The 17,035-nt window shown below is 42.1% G+C and overlaps 1 protein-coding gene across 1 annotated transcript; it reads left to right on the forward strand.

The window, feature by feature from the left end:
- Positions 1-12,102: 12,102 nt before the first annotated feature.
- Positions 12,103-15,766, forward strand: LOC146380924 (tripartite motif-containing protein 16-like). Its single transcript, XM_084940316.1, has one exon. It carries the CDS (start codon positions 14,377-14,379, stop codon positions 15,646-15,648), a length of 1,272 nt encoding a protein of 423 aa, XP_084796442.1. The 5' UTR covers positions 12,103-14,376; the 3' UTR covers positions 15,649-15,766.
- Positions 15,767-17,035: the final 1,269 nt, after the last annotated feature.

A 17,035-nucleotide genomic window follows, 5' to 3' on the forward strand; every position in this document is an offset into this window, starting at 1 on the left:
CTTGACTTGAGTTGAGGTTAAAATGTAATGCTATGGATCTAATTAGATGTTGATATGAATACTAAAATATATGAAAAGCTTCAAATGAAGCTGCATGATTAAAGAAAAGGATGCTGAGATTGGTCGAAAATAGTTTCAAGTGTGAATGAAATCTTTGAAGTCAAATAATAACTTAAAGTCAAGTATTTAAGGAGGAAATCTTATGTTTTAAGAGAACAAGCACAACATTTCTGTAAGTGGTCTATGCAAAGAAAGACGTCCACTTATACTGCTACATTCATTATGCTGAACCGTTGTGAAAGGGCTTATTACAGCTGTACTGCTAGCATACTGTTACATGATTTTTATTTGTGAGTTCTGAAAATGTTGTCTTTTTCTTTTTGATACCACTGTCTTATTATTTTTTGACTATTAGGTCGGAGTTTTTATTTATATTCTAGTATCTTGAGCCTTTAGTTTTTGTCATATTTAGGTTCTAGTTACTGTTTAGTGTTTATGGAATTTGACATTTGTGTTTACTTTTCCCAGTGTTCCTTTTGTATCATGTTCAGTTTCTTATCATTGTGCTTTATAGTTTTCTTTTCAGTTATTTCCTGTTTTACTTTAGTAGTTGATTATCTGTTGTCTTTCTTTGAGTTTTACTTGTGATCGCCTTGATTGTTTACGGGCACTTTTTCATAGATGTTTCCCCTTCCCTCAATATATATGTGTGTACAAACCAGTGATGGGAATAACGGCGTTACAAGTAACGGCGTTACTTTTTTCAGTAACAAGTAATCTAACTAACTACTATTCCTATCATTACAACGCCGTTACAGTTACTAACAAGAAAATGCGGTCCGTTACTATTTTTCAACAAACAGATGGTTGATGCTGTGTTCAGCTTACCGCATCTTATATCAGTTGCACAGAAGTAGCTGTAAGTAATCTGGATGCTACAGCTTTAAGCAGTTGCGTGCGCTCCCGCGAACGGCAATCACAATCACTGTCTAGTACAACACCTGGAGCTAAAGGGGCAAAACAATCGCATGAGTGCTGCTGTTTGACTGAGGAAGAATAAACTAGTCGTGGTAAGCCGATCACATGACCACTTAAAGACAAAGCAAAAAGGTGATATATACCAGTTTTTAAATTGTGTTGATAGGCCACGTAAAACCAGAGTCATAATAAACAATATATACGCAGCGTTTTTTTTCCTCAATAGTTTCGTCACGAATACTGTCTAAGGACAGCGCTAGCAAGCACTCTCTGCTTATGACCCACAAAAAGCAAACAAACAAAAAAAAACAGGGGAAGGTTTAGGAGTGATGGAAAGAGAGAGAGCGAGAGAGAGAGAGATAATGGTAAATGGTAAATGGCCTGTATTTGTATAGCACTTTTCAAATACAGCAGAAAAAGAGAGAGAGTGAGTTTTGAGATATGAGAGATTTGTGACGTTTAGCGTGTTTGGAGTGTGTAGTTGTGTCTTGTGTAGTTAGTGTGTAGTGTTGTGGATAGTTTTGTGTTGTGTGTCAGAACAATGAGGTGACTGCTGTCTCCAGGTAGAAACAGGAGTGATACACCTGCTGCTGTCAGACCTGCAGGTATCAAGCTGAGATGTTCTCCTTTATAGTGGACAGAAATTATTTCTTTGGAGTGGCACAAATAATTTGTGTGGCATCTTAATGAATGCAGAACATGCAAATAACGTTGTTGTTTGCAAAACTTGTGCATAGGATTTTAAATTGACATGTTATATTTGCATTTAAAGTTATGAAATATGATTCATTAAACATGTTTGTGGTTGTTACAGTAAAAAAATAACTTTTTCTACTCTGATTTTATGTTTTTTTTGTCTGATTTTAGATCAATTGTGTTAATACAGTATGTCAAAATGAAAACATAACTGTGAATTCCGACACGTGAGGTTGTGCTGAAAAGGATGATACCAAACAAGGTAAAGTAAATAGCTTTTAAAGGTAAAATGTAGAGGTCAAATCAAAAGTGGTTAAAAATGGCCAATTATACCCTGGACCCCAGAGGGTTAAACGTTTTTTCTGAAGTAACCCAATAGTTACTTTTCAAGTAATTAATTACTTTTAGAATATTGTAACTCAGTTACTAACTGAGTTTTTTGAAGAAGTAACTAGTAACTATAATTACTTATGTTTTCAAAGTAACTTGCCCAACACTGATACAAACAATCCTGGATTTTCTTTGTTGTTCTTGTTTATATCCTGAATTAATCCCTGGGTCCTTGTAATTTATATCTGTTGCTGGGTGTGGCTTGGGCGCGGCTGCAGGGGAGGCTGAGACAGATCGGAGCTCCATTAGCTCATCAAGTCTCCCCTGCATAAAGAGTGTGCAGACCTGAGGTTGTTGTTGTTGTGTGTGTAGCTGTCGGCTGAAATGCTGCGGCTGTGTGTTGGTGTATACCAAATAAATAAGTGGGTTTTTTTTATGAAGCTTTCGCCTCCTGCTTCTTTGTTGAGTCAGTCAACTGTCCACAACTTAATTGTGTTTTTAAAGATCTCAGGGTTTTTTTTCCTAACTGTCTCAATGGTTTCAAGCAGGTAAATACTACTGTAGTTGTTGCTGATGAATTTCATCTCATGTCAAAGAAAACAATAACAGGCTGAACTAAATTAACTAATATGAATACATTTGTTTCAAGCTCATCAATGTGTACTTCTTGGTTTACAACTTCAACTTGGATCTTGTCAAGCTTTCTGCTTACATTCACGTTCACATCAGATGTAGCCTTAAAATCTGCAGCTGTTCAAGCGAGGCAAAAAGCACCAGCTTCAGGGCAGTACTGTTAGGCCAGCATTAGCACAACTCCCAGCTCCTGTGTTCTTCTCAGTTTGTCTTCCACATCACTGGGACCCTCTGCAGACTCTGCAGACTGATCATGTAAAGTTTATTTAAGACTCCACAAAGCTGGAGGGCACAGGCCTCGAGGACATGGGGACTCACCCCGTCTGGTCCGACAGACATGCCTGAGTGGAGGTTTCTCATTAGTCTTTGATCCTGTTCATGGATGAAAGTGATAAGTGGGGGAGGGGTTCTTGACTTTCATAGGAGGCCACGGTGCAATGTGGAGAGAGAGGGAGAGACTATGGTGTGGCTGTGGATTTCATGCTGATGACAGGTAAGGCTGTAGGGGTCTGAGCATTCACTGCAGTGTCAAATCAGAGCTTTGATGTCCTTACTCACTCACAGCTTGTTTTTTGGGTAGCAATGAACAGTCTGAGCTGGAACAGTGGAGTGGGTGCAGAAAGTTTCTCCCAGTCTGGCACCTCAAAACAGCCCCTTAGTTCCACTCAGGCCTCCTCTGACCACCTCCTAATGCTCCTCGTGGTCACAGGTTCCCTCATCTCAATCGGCACATAGGCGGGAATGAGGTGAGTCAGGTTGTGATCTGACCTAGTCAGTGGGGAGAGGGAGGAGGAGCTGTATCCATCTTTGACATTAGCATACAGTAGATCTAAGTTTCTCTCCCTCCTGGTGGGACAGGCTACATACTGTGTGAGCTTTGGCAGGGTATTGTCCAAGGTGACATGGTTGAAGTCACCCGAGATAGCACCCAAGTGACTTCATTGCTGAGTCTGTAACCGGGCTATGACAGCTTTGGGAATGGCAGAATGAGGACCGTAAACAGCCATGTGGTACAGTCTGGTACATTCTTAGATTTTCATTTCATTTATTTATTTATTTCACACTTGGTACAACAGATCAAACAAACCAACCACACTTTCTATCAGTAAAGCACTACAACCATGTGTGAAAAGGAGCAGGAAGAAGAAAATATTCTTATTAAACCCTGCCCCCTATCTACAATCCAACTTATATTACAAGTGGGCACCAAAAATCAGGGAACAAACTAATATTAACATTTATCTCCGGTCCTAACCCAAACCAAACAACAAATTTACAATCAGAATATACCACGCCACATAGTAACAAGGAGAAAAATAAAATTAACATAAATAAAACAAAAAATTATAATGGATCCTTTTTCAATGAACTCCAATTTCATTCGCATTCTTCATATTGAGTTATCGTTTTAAGCATGTAACACTTTTTAAAACAATGTAAACTTATACAATTCTTTAAATTATAATGAAGAGAGTTCCACAGTCGTATACCCCTAACCGTTGGACTCATTAATCTTTGTGTAGTCCTAGCTAACTGATGCTTAAAATAAAATTTCCTTCTGCTATCTTCTCCCCCTGAACACATTAAAAATACTCTTTGTAACTTAAAGGGCAAAATATTATTTTTAGCCTTAAACATAATTAATAGTGTCCGTAATTTCACTAAATCTCCTAATTTTAATAATTTTGATTTTATAAATAATTTATTTGTATGTTCTCTATATTTAACATTATGAATCATTCGTATCACTTTCTTCTGTAATAAGTTTAGAGGTTTTATAGTATTCTCATATGTATTCCCCCAAACTTCAACACAGTAACTAAAATATGAGAAAAACAATGAAAAATATAAAATGCGCATTGTTTTATAATCTAATAAATCTCTTACATTTCCCAAAATATAAATGCTTTTAACCATCTTCTTTCTAATATACTCAATATGAGATTTCCACGTCAAATTTTCATCTACTATTACACCCAAAAAACGAAATTCAGTAACTCTTTCAATCAATTCTCCATCAATGGAGCTGCCGTCCCCACCCGAGGAGCTGGTACGGGTGCAGGGACTGACAGTGCCTCAGCCGGCCTGGGAGCCCGAGTAGGGACCAGCTGAACCTCTGCTTTCCCCACCCGAGGAACTGAAACAGGTGCGGAGAAAAGCCGGGCCCGAGCTGCCCTTGGAGCAGGAACACCGGTCAATGAAAGAGCAGGCTCAGATAAAACAGTCTTGGAATGAGCAGACCTAGGGTTTACATACACAGGAACCGTAATAACAGATTTATCAGAAATTGTTTTGGCCCTTCTGCCGCAGTCTTTAACTTAAGTCTTTGGAGGTGTTGAAGTGCAGTGATTGTTCTTCATAAATCCCAGCTCAGAGGGAGCTGAACAGAAACAGTTTTCCCAGTCTATGTCATCGTCCAGTAGAGAAGCACCGAAGGGATCGGCGGTGAGTGTATTGTTTTTTATGTTCAGAGAAGCAGGAGAAAAACAGTCTTCACTCACCATGGGGATTTGGTCAGCAGAGTCCAGTTTATGGCGGCGTCAGCGCCGCTTTCTCTGGGAAGAGGAAGCGGGCGGGGTAAACAGCTGAGCCTCTGGCGCGGGAGCCTCCGTTGAGCTGAGGGGGGAGGCAGAGTCGCTGTGCCATGGCGGAGAGGCTGGGGAGTGAAGCGGATGGCGGGCAAGCGAGGAGCGAAGCGGCGAGAGAGTGAGTGGCCGAAGATTGGCCAGTGACGCCCACTCTCCGCGGTGAATGCTCCGATGCAGGAGAGGCAGCAGGCGGAAGAATGCGGCGTCCCCGAGGCCTGCCCAGAGCCAGACGAGTCCCTGCGAAGACGGCCTTGCGAAGAGCTGCTGTTTTGCCCTAAGCGCCTTTGTCCAGCAAAGGAGCGCTGCCTCCTGCCGCTCAAAATGTTCCGAGTCCGCTGGGTCCACAACACGGGGTCAGTGGTTGCTGTGTGGGTGAGAAAAGGAGGACGCAAATGCTGGACTCACAGGTAGGTGAAGGCTCGTGTTTATTATCATGAGCAGGTGAACCGAACATAGGATGACTGGCTGAACGGAACACAAGTACAGAGTAGACCACATTAACATCAACATCAATGACACGACGCTGAACAGAGAGAAACCGAGGGTTTAAATACACTGGCTAATTATGATGATTAGGGACCGGTGAGAAGAAAGCTGAACATAACTGAACTAATAACACACAGGAAGCAAACATGAAATGTGAACAGGTGAATAAACTGAACATGAAACTGAAAACCCTGGGTGAACACCCAGGAACCCTGACATGCATCAAGATGTGCTGTGTGTAGCTGCTGCATCATGGTCCAATTCCTCAATGAATATAATACAATGCCTTTTATTTTCACGTTTTATTGATGCCAAGGAACCAGAAAGTGGACCCTCTCCACACTCCCCGTTGATGTAAAGGGGGGCTATGTCAGTGCTGTGCCTCCTGAAGTCAACAATGACCGCTTTGGTTTTCCGCTTTGGACAGCTGCTTTTATTAGAAGTTGTTACATGTTTTCCTCATATTTTTTGCATTTATATTCTAGGTAGACTTTAAGAAAGGTCTTATCATAAAGTGTTTGAAAAGCACTATTTAAATTGGAAGCACACACTCTAACCTGATAAGGACATTACTGGACAATAGAACGATTAAACAACGTTATCACTCAATTAACAAGTATGTGGTGCAATATTACTTCCTTCTAAATAACAACGGAGCGTGGTGTCCACTAACTACAGGAGGACCTAAATTAATTGAGAAGGTTTACGCTGTACGCCAGCTTACAGAAGCTTAGAAGCACTAAATCAAGACTTGGAATATGACTTCGATTGAGACTCAAAATATAAGTATTTGTGCACAAAATACAAAATGCATGTTAGCTTGAAAAGTTAAGAAATTGACAACAGCTTAAAGAAAACAATTATCAACTGTAATAAAGAAGTAAAACTTTTAATACAAACCTTTTTTCGCACGCACGAGATTGGCACGGGATCGGGGTAGGATCAAATAATAGGTGTGTACTATTAACACCAGAAACATGGCCGTTTTGAGTTGTGTGCATGCACAGTAACAACAAATAGCACAGCTTGATAGGTAGGGTGTTTTCATCGGTGAACATCGGTGCTCAGTGTGCGAGTGGAGGAGTGATGAGGGCGGAGCCTTACAGTCTGGGGCTGGTTTGTAAGAAAGTCCTTTATCCAGGCACATGTGAGAGGAGGAAGGCCAAGAGTGGCCAGTTGGGTAATGAGGATGTCCGGGATGATTGTGTTGAAGGCTGAGCTGTAGTCCACAAAGAGCATTTGGACATAGCTTTGCCGCTGTTCAAGGTGATTCAGCACAGAGTAGAGGGCTATGGCGATGGCGTCTTCTGTGGATCTGTTTGCACGGTATGTTAACTGGTAGGGGTGGAAGTCTGGGAGGAGGTAGTCCTTGATGTGCTGCAGGACTAGTCTCTTGAAGTATTTCATGATTACCAGCATGAGGGTCAGATCAGCTTGAACAGCCCTGTACAGAGCTATGTCACTTGAACTGAAGGCGATTTTGTGGGCTTTGAGGGGGCTGGTCATCCAGGGTTTTTGGTTTGGGAAAACCCAAATTCTTTTGTCCACAGTCACATTTCCAATAAGGAACTTTTTCAATTCAATTAAATTCAATTTTATTTATATAGCACCAAATCACAACAAAAGTCGCCTCAAGGCGCTTCATAGATACAGAGAAAAACCCAACAATCATATGACCCCCTATGAGCAAGCACTTTGGCGACAGTGGGAAGGAAAAACTCCCTTTTAACAGGAAGAAACCTCCGGCAGAACCAGGCTCAGGGAGGGGCGGCCATCTGCTGCGACCGGTTGGGGTGAGAGAAGGAAGACAGGATAAAAGACATGCTGTGGAAGAGAGACAGAGGTTAATAACAGATATGATTCAATGCAGAGAGGTCTATTAATACATAGTGAGTGAGAAAGGTGACTGGAAAGGAAAAACTCAATGCATCATGGGAATCCCCGGCAGCCTACGTCTATTGCAGCATAACTAAGGGAGGATTCAGGGTCACCTGGTCCAGCCCTAACTATATGCTTTAGCAAAAAGGAAAGTTTTAAGCCTAATCTTAAAAGTAGAGATAGTGTCTGTCTCCCGAATCCAAACTGGAAGCTGGTTTCACAGAAGAGGGGCCTGAAAACTGAAGGCTCTGCCTCCCATTCTACTTTTAAATACTCTAGGAACAACAAGTAGGCCTGCAGAGCGAGAGCGAAGTGCTCTAATAGGGTGATATGGTACTACAAGGTCATTAAGATAAGATGGGGCCTGATTGTTTAAGACCTTGTATGTGAGGAGCAGGATTTTGAATTCAATTCTGGATTTAACAGGAAGCCAATGAAGGGAAGCCAAAACAGGAGAAATATGCTCTCTCTTTCTAGTCCCTGTCAGGACTCTTGCTGCAGCATTTTGGATTAGCTGAAGGCTTTTCAGGGAGTTTTTTGGACATCCTGATAATAATGAATTACAGTAGTCCAGCCTGGAAGTAATAAATGCATGAACTAGTTTTTCAGCGTCACTCTGAGACAGGATATTTCTAATTTTAGAGATGTTGCGCAAATGGAAGAAAGCAGTCTTACATATTTGTTTAATATGTCCGTTGAAGGACATGTCCTGGTCAAAAATGACTCCAAGGTTCCTCACAGCGTTACTGGAGGCCAAGGTAATGCCATCCAGAGTATGAATCTGGTTAGATACCATATTTCTAAGATTTTCAGGGCCGAGTACAATAACCTCAGTTTTATCTGAATTAAGAAGCAGAAAGTTAGCGGCCATCCAGGTCTTTATGTCTTTAAGACATTCCTGCAGTTTAACTAATTGGTGTGTGTTATCTGGCTTCATGGACAGATAGAGCTGGGTGTCATCGGCATAGCAGTGAAAATGTATGCTATGTCTTCTAATGATGCTGCCTAAGGGAAGCATGTATAATGTAAACAGAATTGGTCCTAGCACTGAACCCTGTGGAACTCCATAATTAACCTCAGTGTGTGAAGAGGACTCTCCATTTACATGCACAAATTGGAGTCTATTAGATAGATATGATACAAACCACTGCAGTGCAGTACCTGTAATACCTACAGCATGTTCTAATCGCTCTAATAGGATATTATGGTCAACAGTATCGAACGCTGCACTGAGGTCTAGCAGGACAAGCACAGAGATGAGTCCACTGTCAGAGGCCATAAGAAGATCATTTGTAACCTTCACTAAAGCTGTTTCTGTGCTGTGATGAGCTCTGAAACCTGACTGAAACTCTTCAAATAAACCATTCCTCTGCAGATGATCTGTTAGCTGTTTGACAACTACTCTTTCAAGGATTTTTGATATGAAAGGAAGGTTGGAGATTGGCCTATAATTAGCTAAGACTGCTGGGTCTAGAGATGGCTTTTTGAGTAAAGGTTTAACTACAGCCAGCTTGAAGGCCTGTGGTACATAGCCGATTATTAGAGATAGGTTGATCATATTTAAGATCGAAGAATTAATTAATGGCAGGACTTCTTTGAGCAGTTTTGTAGGAATGGGGTCTAAAAGACACGTTGATGGTTTGGAGGAAGTAATTATTGAAGTTAACTCAGAAAGATCAATTGGAGAAAAAGAGTCTAACTTAACATCAATGGTACTAAGAGTAGCTGTAGATAATATTACATCTGTGGGATGATTACTGGTAATTTTTTCTCTAATGATAAAAATTTTATTTGTGAAGAAGTTCATGAAGTCATTACTAGTTAACGTTAAAGGGATGGTTGGCTCAACAGAGCTCTGACTCTTTGTCAGCCTGGCTACAGTGCTGAAGAGAAACCTGGGGTTGTTCTTATTTTCTTCAATCAGTGATGAATAGTAAGATGTTCTGGCTTTGCGGAGGGCTTTCTTATAAAGCAGCAAACTATTTCTCCAGGCTAAATGATGATCCTCTAAATTTGTGACACGCCATTTCCTCTCCAGATTACGAGTCATCTGCTTTAGGGTACGTGTTTGAGAATTATACCACGGAGTCAGGTACTTCTGATTAGAGACCTTAGTTTTCACTGGAGCTACAGTATCCAGAGTCGTACGTAGTGAGTAGGTGAAATTATTAACAAGATAATCGACCTCTGTTGGGGTAGCGTTCAGATAGCTGCTCTGCTCTGTGTTGGTACAGGGCATTGAAGATGATAACAGTGGGTGGATTATATTCTTAAACTTAGTTACAGCGCTTTCAGAAAGACATCTACTTTGATAAAATCTACTCTCCACCGCTGTGTAATCAATTATTGTAAATGTAAATGTTATCAGGAAATGATCAGACAGGAGAGGGTTTTCAGGAAACACTGTTAAATGTTCAGTTTCTATGCCATATGTTAAAACAAGATCTAGAGTGTGATTAAAGTGGTGGGTGGGTTCTTTTACATTTTGAGAGAAGCCGATTGAGTCTAATAACAGACTAAATGCCATGTTGAGGCTGTCATTTTTAGCATCTACATGGATGTTAAAATCACCCACAATAATTATTTTATTTGAGCTCAGAACTAAATTAGATATAAAGTCTGAGAAATCAGACAGAAACTCTGTGTAAGGCCCAGGTGGACGATAGATGATAACAAGTAAGACTGGTTTCTGAGTTTCACAGCTGGGGTGGACAATGTTAAGCATCAGGCTTTCAAATGAATTAAAAGTCTATCTTGGTCTTTCATTAATTAATAGGCTGGTGTGAAAAATTGCTGCCACACCGCCCCCTCGGCCTGTGCTTCGAGGTTTCTGGTAGTTAGAATGACTCGGGGGTGTTGATTCATTTAAACTAACATAATCATCCTGCTGCAACCAGGTTTCTGTAAGGCAGAGTAAATCAATTTGTTGATCAATTATTAAGTCATGTACTAACAGAGACTTGGAGGAGAGAGACCTAATATTTAATAATCCACATTTCACTGTTTTACTCTTTGGTTCAGATGTGGATACTGTACTGTTCTTTCTTTGTAATTGTTTATGTTTAAGTTGTTTGTTGCTGGTTTTTAGTTTGTTTTTTGTCTTTTTGGAAGCTAACACAGTTTCTATGGAGATGGGCTTTTGGGGGGGTAGCAGGAGGAGAGAATCTGCAGAGAGGCGTGTAAGACTGCAACTCTGCTTCCTGGTCCCAACTCTGGATAGTCATATTTTGGGGGGTTTAATAAATTTGTCCATATTTCTAGAAATGAGAGCTGCTCCATCCAAAGTGGGATGGATGCCGTCTCTCCTAACAAGACCAGGTTTCCTCCAGAAGGTTTGCCAATTATCTATGAAGCCCACATCGTTTCTGGGACACCACTCAGACAGCCAGCAATTTAAGGAGAACATGCGGCTAAACATGTCACTCCTGGTCTGATTGGGGAGGGGACCAGAGAAAACTACAGAGTCCGACATTGTTTTAGCAAAGTTGCACATCGATTCAATATTGATTTTAGTGACCTCCGATTGGCGTAACCGGGTGTCATTACTGCCGACGTGAATTATGATTTTACTGAATTTACGTTTACCCTTAGCCAGCAGTTTTAAATTTCCTTCAATGTCGCCTGCTCTGGCCCCTGGAAGACAATTGACTATGGTTGCCGGTGTCTCTAGCTTCACATGTCTGAGAACAGAATCACCAATTACCAGAGTTTGACCCCCGGCGGGTGTGTCACCGAGTGGGGAAAAATGGTTAGACACATGAACGGGTTGGTGGTGTACCTGGGGCTTCTGTTTAGGACTATGCTTCCTCCTCACCGTGACCCAGCCGCCCTCTTTCCCCAGCTGCTTGGGGTCTGCCGGGGAACAGCTAGCGGGGCCTACGCTATCTTCGGCTGCACCAGCTACAGGGGCCTGGCTAGCTACGGGTGAATGAAGGGTGCGAAGCCGAGTCTCCAATTCAGTAATCCTGGCCTCCAGAGCTGCAAATATGCTACATTTGTTGCAGATATCATTACTGCTAAAGGAGGCCGAGGAGTAACTAAACATCTGACACAATGAGCAAGAAAGTGCAGGAGGGACAGGTGAAGTAGCCATGGTGCTAACGAGTCGGCTACGAGCTAAGCTAAGCTAGCGAAACAGTACAGAGACAGTGAGTGAATACTTTGGCTATAAATTAGGTAGTGAGTACACAGAAAGTGTGCTTCGGATGAAGCACGTGAAGAACTTGATATAGTCCAGTACTGATCCTGTGAAAGAGTCTGATCCTGGTGTTCAACTATGTCCCAGTCTGTCTGTGTGAAGTGGTCCTGTAGTTTGGAGAGAGCATTTTCAGGCCAGGTTGTAACAGTTTTTGTGGTGGGCCTGGCACTGCGTCTGAGGGGGGTGTGGTTTGGTGAGAGCAGGAGGGACAGGTGGTTGGACTGCCGAGGTGGGGGAGGGGGTATAGCTCTATATGCATGCTTAATGTTGGAGTAAAGATGACCTAGGGTGTTCTCTCCCCTGGTGGGACATTTGACATGCTTATAAAAATTTGGTAGGACAGTCTTTATGTCGGCCTTATTAAAGTCACCTGCAACTATGTGAACACCGTCCGGGTAGGCCTGCTGCGGTTCGTTAATGGTGTTCAGCAGGATAGAGAGTGCCGTGTTTACATTGGAATATACAAACCCTTTCCAAAAAATTTAGAATATCATGGAAAAGTTCATTTATTTCCATAATTCCATTCAAAATGTTAAACTTTCATAGATTATAGATTCAGGGCCCACAACTTAAACGATTTTAAGTACTTATTTGTTTATTTGTATATAATTTGGGCTTCCAGCCCAAACCAACGAAAACAGGATTTCAAAAAGTTAGAATACTGTGAAGACATCAACATTTACTTCTCAGTTTTTACAGGAAAAAAAAGAAAGAAATTAGGATGACATCAAATCAATCAAAATGTGGTATTTTCAAAATGATATATCAATCTTCAATACTTGGTTGGGAATCCCTTCGCCTTAATCACTGCTTCAATGCACTGTGGCGTTGAGGCAATCAGCCTGTGGCACTGCCTGGTAGTTATGGAAGCCCAGATTTCTTTGATGCTTGCTGTCAGCTCTTCTTTGTTTTTGGGTCTGGTGGACCTCATTTTCCTCTTGATACCCCATAGATTCTCAGTGGGGTTTAGGTCTGGCGAGTTGGCTGGCCAGTCAAGCACTGGGATGGCATGGCAACCAAACCAAGTTTTGGTGCTTCTGGCAGTAGGGGGAGAGGCCAGGTCCTACTGGAAGATGAAATCTGCATCTCCATACAGATCCTCAGCAGAAGGAATCATGAAGCCCTCTAAAACATTCTGGTTCACTGTTGCGGTGACCTTGGATTTAAGAAAGGAGTTTACCAACACCTGCACCGGACATTGCACCCGAAATCATGACTGACTGTGGATATTTCACACTGGACCTCAAGCAGCTTGGGTTCTGTTTCTCACCTGTCTTCTTCCAAACACTTGGACCTTGATTCCTGAATGAAAGGCACACTTTACTTTCATCGGAAAAGAGGACCTTTGACCACTGGCCAACAGTCCAGTCCATCTTCTCTCTTGGCCCAATTGAGTTGCTTCCTGCGTTGGCTCAGGCTCAGAAGTGGTTTTGAAGCTTTGACTGCTGCCTCATTCCACTCTTTCTGGATCTCTGCCAGATTCTTGAACTTTATGTATGCTAATCCACTGAAGGCCACAGTCATCTCTTCTGCTGGTGTGTCTTCTCCTGCCACATTTTGCCCTTACATTAGACTTTCCATTGATATGCTTGGACACAGCACTCTGTGAACAGCCAGCCTCCTTAGCTATGAACTTTTGTGGCTTTTGTGGCTAATAGTGCACAAACAAACAAGAAAGATGTACAAGCGAAGCAAAAGAAAGGAGTACTGAGATGGAGAGCCGTGAGCCACTGCAGCAGTCAGTGCCACCATCTTGGAGAAAGAAAAAAGAAAGGTATTAAAACAAACAAACACTCTAAAATACCAAATTTAAGACAAAAAAGAAGGTAAGGAGGAAAAAGCAGGTGCAACTGAAACAGACTGCATGCTGGTTGACCCATACACACTATGTATATGGTTCTATCACCATCCACCACATAAAGATGTGGATGACAGTCATTCAACATGAATTGATACTGTCGATATTATCCTGGGTGGAATATTGTGAGGAAGTCACCTGGAGTTGCATGGGACTTTCCACGTGTGCTTGTAGACTGACAGCTTGTAGAACTGCATTCCTTCAGGTGTCCTGTATGGTTTGAGAGTACGGGTACCAGACAATAAGGCAATAGTCAGTCTATCTATAACTGCACCAGAATGAAAGGGTCAGAGTTATTCCAATGTCACTTTTTTAACATTCATCATGACGTTAGTCCTCTAATGATACTGAGCAAAGGTTGTCTCTAAGGTGCAATAAAATCTTTTCCCTACCCAACACCACTATTCAGTGCTTGAAATTTACATCAGTTCCTGACCAGATTAGAGCACTATGTTTTTAAGAATGATTTCTTAGTTTGCTACACAAAGAAATCTGTCTAGAAACTTTTTCAGTACAAGTTTATTATTAACAGTCAGAGCTGAAGCCGCTCCTCTTACTGGAAGGCAATAAATTCTGTTTACTCCCCTTGCTGTAAACTTATTGGTGCCGTTTTCTCTCAGAGATCCTACATCTGTTTGCTGTGATGAGGTGCTGAACAGTCCTGTCCACTGCATATCTAAACCAGAGCACAGGGAACAGACTCACATTTTGTCTGCTGTAAAAAGGAGAAAATGGCTGAGCGAGGACTTCAGCTTGACAAGGAGAGGTTTTCCTGTTCAATCTGTTTGGATCTACTGAACAAACCAGTGACTACTTCCTGTGGACACAGTTTCTGTAAGACCTGTATTTGGAGCCACTGGGATGCAGAGGATCAGAAGGAATCCTACACTTGTCCTCAGTGCAGACAAGCCTTCATGTTGAGGCCAGTCTTGGGGAAGAACACCATGTTAGCAGAGTTAGTGGAGGAGCTGAAGAAAGATGTACTCCAAGCTGCTCCTCATCCTCAGCATTATGCTGAACCTGGAGATGTGGCCTGTGACGTGTGCACAGAAAGAAAGCTTAAAGCCTCCAAATCCTGTCTGCAGTGCATGGCCTCTTACTGTGAGTTTCACCTTCAACCTCACTATGAATCATCAAATTTTCAGAGACACAAGCTGGTGGAAGCCTTGGCAAAGCTCCAGGAGAACTTGTGCTCTGTTCACAGTAAAGTGAAAGAGATCTTCTGTTGCAGCGATCAGCAGTGCATCTGCTCTGTCTGTGCTATGCAGGAACATAGTGGCCACGACACAGTGTCAGCAATAGCAGAGAGGGCCAAGAGGCAGAAAGAGCTCGGGCCGAGATGGCAAAAAATCCAGCAAAGAATCCAGGACAGAGAAAAACACATGAAGCTCCTTCAGCAGCAGATGGAGGCCATCGATAGCTCTGCTGATAAGGCCATGAGGGACACCCAGATCATGTTCAACCAATTGCACCAATTAGTGGAGAAAAGAAGCTCTGACGTGCAGCAGGAGATCAGATTCCAGCAACAAACTGAACTGAGCCGGGCCAAAGAGCTTCAGAAAAAGCTCCAGCAGGAGGTAACTGACCTCCGAAGGAGAGATGCTGAACTGGAGCAGCTCTCACGAACAGAGGATCATGGCCAGTTTCTCCTCAGCTACGACTTACTGTCAGGACTCAGTGAATCCACACATTCAGTCAGCATCAACATCCATCCTCAGAGCTACTTCCAAGAGGTGATGGCAGCTGTGGCAGAGCTTGTAAATAAACTGCAGCGCATCCTGAGTCAGGACTGGTTTGAGGTCTCACTGACTGAAGGGGGAGACTTTGCTGAGACCAGAGCAGCACAAGACTTTAGTCAAGCAACAAATGCACTTGGTTCCACCACCACCACCACCATCCCTCCAGCCTCCAACAGAGTCCAGAACTTTGGTGAATCAACAACCACGGTTGGTGCCACCACCACAATCTTTTCTGTCACCAGTAGAGCCCACAACCAGAGCTGAGTTCCTCCAGTATTCAAAGATAATCACCATGGACCCAAACACAGCACACAGAGAGCTGTTATTATCTGAGAGGCACAGGAGAGTAACATTTGGGTATACCATACTGTCATATTCAGATAATCCAGAGAGATTTAGAGAGTGCGCTCAGGTTCTGAGCAGAGAGATTCTGACTGGTTGTTGTTACTGGGAGGTGAAATGGAAAAGATTTGTTTCAATAGCTGTCGCATACAAGTGTATTAGCAGAACAGGAAGTGATAGTGAATTTGGATACAATGACAAATCCTGGTCATTAGAGTGTGACTGCAATAGTTATAAGTTCCGGCACAACAACATTGTTACTTTCCTCTCAGTTCCTCAGTGCTCCAGAGTTGGGGTGTACCTCGATCACAGTGATGGTATTCTGTGCTTCTACAGTGTCTCTGAAACCATGACTCTCATTCACAGAGTCCAGACCACCTTCACTCAGCCCCTACATGCTGGACTCTGGGTAGATATTTCTGGATCTGCTGAGTTTGTTGAGCTTCAGTATACATGTGGTGTCAATATTTAAGTCAAGATGAATTTCAGAGTTCCTCTGTCACTAACTGCTGAGCTGTTTCTGCACTTCCTGAGCTTTGAATCGCACCATAAAAATCTATCTTTATCTACAATAACCCATAAACATTGAAGCTGAAGCAGCTAAGTCACAGTAAAAGCTTTTTATTTGATCTTTTCATTTGATGATCTGATTGTGTAAAATAAATCAGAGTTTATTGTGGAACCTTGGACCCTGGTCTTAGATGACAGGATGACCCGTGGCACAGCATATACAGTAAATGGGAAACTGAACGACATGTTTGAAGCGTGTTCCTGTTAGCTAGTTTAAAGCTGTTTCTGCTGCAGTCCTGGACACAGAAAGAGGTGTTTGTGTTTAAACTCTGTCTCCCTCTGCTGTTGTAAACCCACCAAATACTGTCTGCATTATTCAAATGCAACAAACCAACACACAGAATATATTTTACACAAATGTCATTTCTATTTTTGATCTACATTTAAAAATAGAAAATAAAATAAACATGAAGCAGATGCAGGTGTGTATTAAACATTTAGCGATGGTAATGATCAATTAATATCTTTATTAAAACATAATTAGAAAAATACTTGAAAACATCACCGACTATTTTCTTTCTTTTTGGTTGAACTCTGATAATGCAAACTTAACAAGCTAAATCCAATCGATCCAAATATTTTACTCAACAGTGTAGCAGTGTCTAAGGTTTCCATTCACATGCACAAACCCAAACACCAATCCAGGTCTAGGAATCTGCTGCTGTGATTCTGATCGAGCCATGTCCTGGGAACAGATCAAGCAGGCTCAGAGACCTGATAGGAGTAATTTACTCACGCT

The sequence above is a fragment of the Perissodus microlepis genome, chromosome 9 (assembly GCF_051167445.1).
Source record: "Perissodus microlepis isolate ML-2025 ecotype Zambia chromosome 9, ASM5116744v1, whole genome shotgun sequence".
NCBI lineage: Eukaryota > Metazoa > Chordata > Actinopteri > Cichliformes > Cichlidae > Perissodus > Perissodus microlepis.

Coding starts and splice junctions, on each gene's coding strand:
- LOC146380924 (XM_084940316.1), top strand. CDS start 14,377: ATGGCTGAGCGAGGACTTCAGCTTGACAAGGAGAGGTTTTCCTGTTCA.